The sequence below is a fragment of the Brassica oleracea genome, chromosome C3 (genome assembly GCF_000695525.1).
Source record: "Brassica oleracea var. oleracea cultivar TO1000 chromosome C3, BOL, whole genome shotgun sequence".
Taxonomy (NCBI): Eukaryota; Viridiplantae; Streptophyta; class Magnoliopsida; order Brassicales; family Brassicaceae; genus Brassica; species Brassica oleracea.
This window is the reverse complement of record NC_027750.1, coordinates 25,419,359-25,428,195: the sequence shown is the minus strand read 5'-3', so window position 1 is coordinate 25,428,195 and position 8,837 is coordinate 25,419,359. Positions and strand designations below refer to the sequence as shown.

At 34.4% G+C, this 8,837-nt stretch overlaps 2 protein-coding genes across 2 annotated transcripts; both read right to left on the bottom strand.

Moving 5' to 3' along the window:
* Positions 1 to 1,117: 1,117 nt before the first annotated feature.
* On the bottom strand, positions 1,118 to 3,053 carry LOC106334207 (feruloyl CoA ortho-hydroxylase 1). Its single transcript, XM_013772525.1, has 2 exons — positions 2,532 to 3,053; positions 1,118 to 1,837 (listed from the first exon to the last, which is right to left on the bottom strand). Exons 1-2 carry the CDS (start codon positions 3,041 to 3,043, stop codon positions 1,264 to 1,266), a joined length of 1,086 nt encoding a protein of 361 aa, XP_013627979.1. The 5' UTR covers positions 3,044 to 3,053; the 3' UTR covers positions 1,118 to 1,263.
* A 1,626-nt stretch (positions 3,054 to 4,679) lies between these two features.
* On the bottom strand, positions 4,680 to 7,326 carry LOC106334205. Its single transcript, XM_013772523.1, has 7 exons — positions 7,161 to 7,326; positions 6,497 to 6,954; positions 6,241 to 6,421; positions 6,057 to 6,145; positions 5,863 to 5,953; positions 5,437 to 5,781; positions 4,680 to 5,349 (listed from the first exon to the last, which is right to left on the bottom strand). The coding sequence occupies exons 2-7, from the start codon at positions 6,919 to 6,921 to the stop codon at positions 4,786 to 4,788; spliced, it is 1,695 nt and encodes a 564-aa protein (XP_013627977.1). The 5' UTR covers positions 6,922 to 6,954; positions 7,161 to 7,326; the 3' UTR covers positions 4,680 to 4,785.
* Positions 7,327 to 8,837: the final 1,511 nt, after the last annotated feature.

Genomic DNA, 8,837 nt, shown 5'->3' with positions numbered 1-8,837 from the left:
ACAATCTTAAGATGACTTATTTATGCTTCAGCTCGCGAATCCAAAACACTAGAACCCTAAACTAACTCGGTGACTACTCAAACATAACACAAGAACAGAGAAGTATGATTTCTGAATAATACTGCATATATTAGATAATAGAAATCAGAGGGTTCAGGATAATCTTCTCTAGGAGATAGATGGAGCCGTCTCCCTTACAAGTAGCAAATCGCAAATCACAAGCTCTCTAGGTCTTTCTTGCGTAAAAACTAAGGTAGGTCTAAAGTAATAAATAGGAGACTATATATATAGGAGCCACATGCGGCTATAGGAAAGAAATAGGAAATCTAGGGCAAATCCCGAAATATTTGGAAACTTCTTTTTTTTTAATCTCTGCCGCTGGAGCAGACACTCAGGCTGCTCCGGTTGACTCTGCGCAAAAGACTCCAAATCATACTTTTTTCTCTTCTTTTCCTCTAGCTGGTCCATTTCCCATCCAATGCAACTCTAGACCTGTTATGACTCGAAAAAGACTAAAAAGACTCGATAAAACCTTGAAAACTATTAATAAGACATATATATAATGTGCCAAAAACACAATATATCACTTTCTCATTGATTTCTTCTAACTTTTTTTGTAATTGATTATGAAAGCATAGTTGAATAATGTGAAATTAACATGATATCCTATCATATTTTTTATTGTTAGAGATCACATTTATCTTTCTCATTGATTTCTTCTAACTTTTTTGTAATTGATTATGAAAGTATAGTTGAATAATAACATGATATCCTATCATATTTTTTTATTGTTAGAGATCACATTTGTATTATCACAGTTTCTTTATGATAACTGTGGAGATCCCAAAGAGTTTCTAGTCTAAAAGACTATAATCCCACAAAGCTTTGGATCTGGGTACGCGGAACTCCTTTACCATTTAAACTAGGTGGCAAAGGCCTTTCATCACGGTTTTTATAAAAATGTATTTATAATCGAACGAGACAAAAAAAAAAAAAAAAAGATCAGAACTTTATGTATCCTCTGTAGACATGTCTACAAACAATGTGTGTGTTGTGGTCTGAACATTGAAGTCAATCTCATCTGTCTTTGTAACCACTAATTCTAAAGGTTACTTCTTGCTTCTGTGACACGTTATACAAAACAATACTGAACAAAGTTTCAAGAAGACATCATATGTCTGTCTTCTTTCTTCTTTATTCGCTTACACAAACACAAACAGGAAACAAAACAAGACATCAAACTCCTTTTAGGTCTGATTGTAATCAAATCTTGGCGAAATCGATGGTTTTCTTTCCGTCGTGTGCCTTCTTGAAAAAGTATCTGACGTAATCAGAGTACACAACGTCTCTATAAACGGGTTCCTCTCCATTTGCGACCACCTCAGGAAGAGGACCAATCACAGACTCTGGTTTTGGATTCACGAAGATAGGAACGGAGATTCTGTTGTTGCTACCGTTGGCTAAGACACGATGCTCCACGCTCTTGTAACGACCATTGCTCAAGATCTGCATGGCGTCTCCGATGTTGATCACGAAAGATCCGGGAACCGGTGGCACGTGAACCCAGTTCCCTGAGGATAGAGAACGCACGTGGAGACCACCGATCTGGTCTTGTAAGAGAATGGTGAGGGAAGAGACGTCTGAGTGACGACCAACGCCAACGGTTAGGTCGGGATTAGGACAGATGGGATAGTAGTTGAGGTTGATTCGAATTGAACCCATGAAGAGTGATTCTTTGGTCTTGTCTAGCTCCTTCACGTTGAGATTCTTCCCTAAATACTCTAAAAGCTTCCTCACCATTGTCTTGGACTTGTTCATGTACTCTAGAGCTTCGTTCCTATAATCAAATCAATAAAAAAAATTTTGAACACAAATCAAAATCAATAACTGTATATGTGAATTTAGGTCTAAGCAAAAACCCGAACCCGAACCACGAGATCTGAACCGAATCCGAATGGAAAGACTCGAATTCATATATGACTCAAGTCGTAAAAGTATTCGAATTAATCATATCAGATGGTATAAAATATACCTGTACTTAGAAATATTATTAATCGAATGAAAAAAAACCCCCAAAAAACTTAAAAGTCTGAATAAATAAAACAAACTAGGCATGAAAATCGTAGAAATATTAAGTATCTCAAATACTTAATTACATAATTATTTTGATATGATATTTAAAAAAATAAATATTCAAAACCTAAATAAGTATCTTAAATACTAAATTCTATGTTCATTTTGATATGATATATGTTCATTTTGATATGATATCTAAAACCAGATTAATCCGAAGTATTATTAACCGAACTCGAAATAAGTTGGATTGAAAATGGGTTTTAGAGATAGTTATAAAATATATCAGAACCTGACGTATATTAACTTAACCCCATCCAACATATATAAAACTCGAATCGATCTAGAAAGTTGAGTTCGAAAATCAGAAAACATGATTCAAACCTGAACTGGTACTGAACACACATACCTATATGAATTAGTAACTAAAACAGAGGAAGAGTGACTTTTGAACTCACTTGCAAGCATCAGGCCAGTACTGTTCAGCTTCGGTTTCAGAGACAAAGAAGAGACTGAGATAATCTTTCCACTCAAGAGCTTTCTCTGCACGAGGACTAAAACTCGTTCCAAACCTTACATTCGTCGACAATGAATTCTCCCTTGTGAACCTACTCTTCTCCTCAACAGGGAGATTAAAGAACCTGTGAGTGGCAGCCTTCACGTTGTCAAGAACTTCAAGAGGAACTCCATGGTTGATCACTTGAAAGAAACCCCATCTCTCAGCAGCGTCACAGACAGCTTCAGCGACTTTGTCCTCTTCGGGGTTGGACATGTCGATGACAGGAATGGCCTCGTCTGTTTCGTTGACGAACTTGTTAATGAGACGTTCTTCGAATGGTTGAATGTATTGGTCGGGAAGAGCTTTGATTCCTGTTTCTGATAAACCCTTTACGCCGTTTCCTTTGTTGACCACGAACTCGGTTACTTCAGCTGGATCTGCGAACTGTACGGTAGAGAGTGTTGGAGCCATTTGGGTTGAAGTTTGAAAGCTTTATTTGTTTCTTGTTTAGGATTTAGATTATGTTGTGAAGATTAGTTGAAGAGAGGAGAAAGTATTTAACATAATGACAAATGAGCGAACCTATATGGCTCTCACCATGCTTGTTCTGCCGTTTTACCTCTTCCCGCTTTATTACATTTATTTTAAAATTTTCCATTTGTTTGTATTAAAGTAGTAATATTTTTTGACTAAATTAAATTACTAATATTTCAAAAATTAAGTCAGTATATTTGGATATGGCCAGCTTAAGAAAAAGACATGTTTCTGTTAAATATAGGCTCCTAGCGAATTACTTTAACAAACTTTCAAGTATACAGAACATTAATGTTGACAGATAAAGATAATAACTCGTCATTTTTTTAAAACAATATTCGAGATTTATTTTGATTATGTATTTATCAAATACTATACGTCTACTCCATGATTATATTTGTGTTCGCACTTTTTTTTACAAAAATGCAGATTCTTGTGGTAAAATTAACTATGTAAGTAGTGTTATTCATGACTCAGTGAGGAAGTTTCAAAAGTTGTCATGTATTGATTTGTTGGATTGGCTTGGTTGGTGAGTTACTAAATTTAGTAATGAATAAAATATTTAAGAATCCAAAAAGTCATACATACATACGTTTAATAGTTTTAGTTAGTACGTTGTTAATCGTGATTCATGATAATTGTAAAATCTAGTGTCAAATATATGGACGTCACATGTAAGATCTACTTATATTTTAATATATTTTTTCAATTTATTAGAGGTAGTATAACAAAGTCAGCCCCTAATATAATAACAAATGAGTCCCTCTGTTTCATAATAAGTCTCATTCTAACGTTTTTTTCTTGTTACACAAAAAAGTATCATTTTACAATTTCAATACAAATTATACTTATTTTCAGTCAAAAATTAATTGCAAACTGCATTGATTTTATAAATAATTTTATTTATATCAAATACTATTGGTCATACAGGTGTAATTAATAACAAATTACATATATTTCAGCAACTTTTTAAATCTGTGTGAAAAATGTCATATTGACACTTGTTCAGGAACGAATGAGTATATCTGTTGACATGCAGCCCTTAGAAAAAAAAAGGAAGAACCAAATATCATCTTGTGAGTTGTGACGTAAACAAGAACAAAAAAACAGTTTACTTTTGATGAGTAAACTTATTTTCACTTGGTAGGTGGAGACTGGAGAAGCATGGGACTGGGCATGGTTCTTGTTATGCCACTCAATCTAACATTCTAATGGGCCTTTAAAGCCCAAAGATGGTACCAACAAAGAGGCAGAGAGGGTCATGGTACCAACAAAGAGGCAGAGAGGGTCAATGTAAGGAAAATTATCTCTCGCTGGCATAACTTGTGCAGCGTAGGGTTGAATCTCCACTGAGTTTTCTTGAAAGTCAAGCTGGAAAGGTAAAAAATGAAGAACTGTTTGAAAAACATGTTGAAACTTGAATCACTTGTGTGTATTACAGGCTTTTGTCAAAACCAAAAAAGCGTAGAAAAAGAATCTAAATTTATTTTAACCTTTTAGTAAAAAAAAAACTTATTTTAACCTGTGATTTCTTGTTAAACAAGAAACCAAATGAACGAATGAAATGCTGCTCTGTTACATTATAAGGTGAGAAAAAAAAAAATACAAAAGAATTCTAAGTCATTATCTTCTCTATTCACACAAAAAGAATAGATCAGATCTCAATAACTTTCCATCAGTTATAATTGTGTGATATCTGCAGGTAATGACATTCCACGCCATAACGGTGACATCCGAGGCATTTGCCTTTGAGAGGAAAAGGAGAAGTAGAGTCTTGAAACAGAAGCACTTCTCGGGGACAGGTTGACTTGTTCCAGTGCTTGAAGCTGAAGCTCTGATGGGTAATCTCTCACACAACCAATCCTTGGTCCTGCACCTGTTGTCCATTTGCATGATAGTTGTTTCCCAAGTTGGAAAGATCTAGTTTCCTTTTTTGAGTTTATCCTTTTTAGGATTGATTCTTCTGGAATCTTGACTACTTCACTCTCCTTGGCTTCTTCTTCTCCTCCTCCTCTGGGTAAGCTCTCCTCTGAAGGCTTTGATTCTTGTTCTAAGTCAAATGTACTAAGAGATTCCATCTTCTTTGGTGTTTCTACAACAGCCATCACCGTTGTTGATTCTTCCTCTCTTGGATCAGCCATCACAGTCTTCTCAGCCTCCAAATCCTCTTCCAAAGAATGGTTTCTCATATGAGTGCTTCTCTGATTGTAAATAGAGAACTCATCTTCATCTGTAGGACTCATCTGAAACACACAAAAGAAAAAACTTATATAAGAAACACATCACACACTCAAGACCTAAACAATCAAAATCAAATCTCTTTCTCTTACCTTTACATCAGTGATATCAACATTGTTCTCTCCAAGGAAAGACAGAAAGTCCAAGAAATTCTCTTCAGTAGGTTGATAATGTCCACTATGTGGCCAAACAGCCTTGAGAACACCATTCTCAACAACTAATCTCCCTGCAGCAACAGTAGCTCCTCCGGCTAAGAAGCTTGAATGTTGAAACACACCCTTCTTCTTCTTCCCAATGTACAACACTTTCGACGTGCTGAGCACGAAAATCCACTTTGAATCACTCTCTTCCATTGAAGAAGTTTGAAGCATTTCTCCACTGTTCTTGTAGAAGAACTTGCCTTCTTCCACAACAACCTCATAGGCTTTCCTTTCCATCTACACAAAACAACAAAAAATAAGTTTCTAATTTTATCGGTAAGGTTACTTGTTGAGCAAGTAAAATAAATAGATACTAACCGGACCAAGGTACTTGATGCATTGTTGGTGAAGTTTTAATCGAGTACACTTCTCCACAAGATTAACTTCTTTCCCCTCGCCAATATCAAGCCTACAACATTCCAATCAAAACACACATATCTAAGTTTAGTGTTCTTGATTCAGCTAAAAACCTTTTGACCAAAATGGAAAAGGAGTGGGTGAGAAGTAACTACCAGTAGAAGAAAGGTTCTCTACTCTGACAGTGAAGCCACTTGTTGTAGTAAAAGTGCAGGTTGTGTCCATACCGATGTCTCGGATCAATCTATTGCATAAAACCAAGATCAGATTAAGTTACAATCCAAAAAGTGGTACTAAAAGAAAAGCAAAACTGTGATTAGTCTCTCTATAATAACTTACCGCTTCAAGCCAGTGTTGTAAAGCAAGCTTCTGTGCCTTTTCATTCTTTGACAAACCTTTACCAACCTTAGCTGCTTTAGTCCTAGCTCTAGACCACCTAGAAACCGCGGTTTCGTGCTTCTCAATCTCAAAGAATGATATAGAACTTCTCTTAAGCTCAGCAAAATCCAAAAGCTTCCACCTGTGATGGAAACAGAAACACACAACATTAGATCAAAATAACACCCAAGAAGCTCTTGAGATCAAAAACACTAACCAGCTTTGCTCCACAAGCACTGCGCAGTCCGCGAGCTTTCGCCTAGTACGGAAGCTCTTGTAAACTTTCTGTAACTTAATAGCAGCTTCGTGTTTAGGGTTACTCGGATCAAGAACTGAGATGCCATTGCCCAACTCATGTAAGCCATTCTCTTTGGTGTGATCTTCTTTGAAGAGAGACCTGTTGAGCGAGATCATTCTCTCCAGCTGCATCCCTTTGAAGCTAACGGACTTTTCAACGACCATCTTACCACCAGATCCTTTCAAGATTGTGGGCTCTAGAGTTTTGTTATTGAAGTTGACAGATCTCTTTGGAGTTTTGCACTCGTTGTCTTCGCCTAAGGTTATGGACTTGACTGTGATGGAGTCTAGAGCAGACTCCACGTCTTCTTGCTCGGCGAAGGGACAGGAGAATAATACACCCATTCAAGAGATCCTGACGATAACAGAGGTTCTGACCTGGAAGTGAAACATCAAGAATCTGTTATGTTTGACTCACAGAATGTTTGTATATATATAGAGACACAGACAAGCATGTGAATAGGTTATAAACAGAGAGCCAAGCGCAAACAGAGATCCCAAAGAACAGAGTTTAACGGGGAAAAAAACAGAATTTCTCGGATCTAGATAGAGAAGACGTGGTTGTGGTCATGAAGATTAAGTACCTCGAATACACGGTCGGCACTTGAAAAAGCTCGGTTAAGGAATCTTGAAATTTTCTGTTAGTTCTTCTTGAATCTTTTTTTGAATCTGTTAGGTTCTTGAGACGATGATTCGTGAGGTTTCTTTGTTCTTGTTTTTGTTTCTTGGAGTGAGGGGGAAGAAGATGAAGCTCACAATTCGCAAGTTACAAACTCTTCAGAGCTGGAGTTTATATACATAACATAAAGATAAATAACTCCAGAGCGACAGGACAGGAGAGAGATAGAGAGAGATTTAGAGAGAGAAAGAGAAGCGGCGATATTTCCAACCACGTGCTTGTGAGAATATTCATACTAGGTCAAAGGTTCAGCTCAGATTTTACTTTATTACTCAATTTTCATCATCCAAAAGACCAAAACCTAAAAAAATATTTAAAGATTATCAAATATTATTATTAATTAACTAACAATTCTATCTTAGAGACTAATGTAAAGTAACTTCTATTTTTTTAGGAGTATGTATATGACCTCACAGATCTACTTGCGAGTAGCTAGTTTTACTTCTTCTTTTTTTTGGAACACAGCTAATTTTACTTTAATCATTTTACAGATAAATTTTTTATCCTATAAAATAATAATAATAATGTTAAGTCATGACCTTTATAATGTTTTTTGATTTTTTTCTTTAAATTCCATGGAAAATTGGTAACCCAATAATAAATAGTACTTCATTTCGTTTCAATTTAATTATCGTTGTAAAATAAAAAAATTCATTGCAAAATAAATATCACTTTATAATTTTAATACAAAATTTATTAATTTTATATAACATTCTATTTTTATATTGGTTAAAATATGGTTAGGTGTATAAATAATGACGGTTTTATTTAGAAATATATAGAATTAAATGTTTTATAATATGTATACACAAATCTAAAGAAACAATTAAAATAAAATGGATGGAGTAGTAGTAGTATATACTTGTATGACTATTACTGAGTCCAACTAGGATAAGACTTGCGCTTAGCGCAGAGTAAATTTATATGAAAATTATTTAAGAAATATCGTGTGGAAAAAAAATTATATTATTGATCGAATTAATATATTTAGCTCTTAAACAATTTTGCAAAACTTTTTTCGTTAATTACATAATTTTTTTACTAATGAACTGATCTCATTTTTAAAAATATTTTAGGTCAAAAAATTATTTATCGCATAAAAACCTAACGTTTAAGCCGAAGAATCTCATGCCTACTATTTGGTTACAATGAAACTATGTCAACTCGGTTTTATATCATGATTTAGCAATTTAAAAGTTAATTATGGTTATGAGAAGTTTACGTTCACGTGCCAATCCTATCTATCTTTGATATTTTTTTTTTTTTTTGTGTCATTTTGGTTATTTATCGATATAAAGATTGATTTTTGAGTTTATTCTCATTTCTTTCTTTTATTTTGGCATGAGATTTAGAAAATGTTTAAGATTTAAAATTATTAAAGAGATACATACTTAGGTTAAGATCTGCGCCTTACGCAGAATAAATACTTATTTTATATTTTTCTGCATATTATGAAATAATAAAATAATATTTATATATTAAATAACTAAAAAATTAGTTACTATTATGTAATAAATTGGCTTGTACATATAAATCAAATGACCGTTCTTGTTTATTCGCAATCATTTTAGAATAAATAAAT

Coding starts and splice junctions, on each gene's coding strand:
- LOC106334207 (XM_013772525.1), bottom strand. CDS start 3,043: ATGGCTCCAACACTCTCTACCGTACAGTTCGCAGATCCAGCTGAAGTA. Junction 1,838..2,531: donor TACTGGCCTGATGCTTGCAA/GTGAGTTCAAAA, acceptor ATTTGATTATAG/GAACGAAGCTCTAGAGTACA.
- LOC106334205 (XM_013772523.1), bottom strand. CDS start 6,921: ATGGGTGTATTATTCTCCTGTCCCTTCGCCGAGCAAGAAGACGTGGAG. Junction 6,146..6,240: donor TACAACACTGGCTTGAAGCG/GTAAGTTATTAT, acceptor TTTATGCAATAG/ATTGATCCGAGACATCGGTA. Junction 5,350..5,436: donor TTGATATCACTGATGTAAAG/GTAAGAGAAAGA, acceptor TGTGTGTTTCAG/ATGAGTCCTACAGATGAAGA.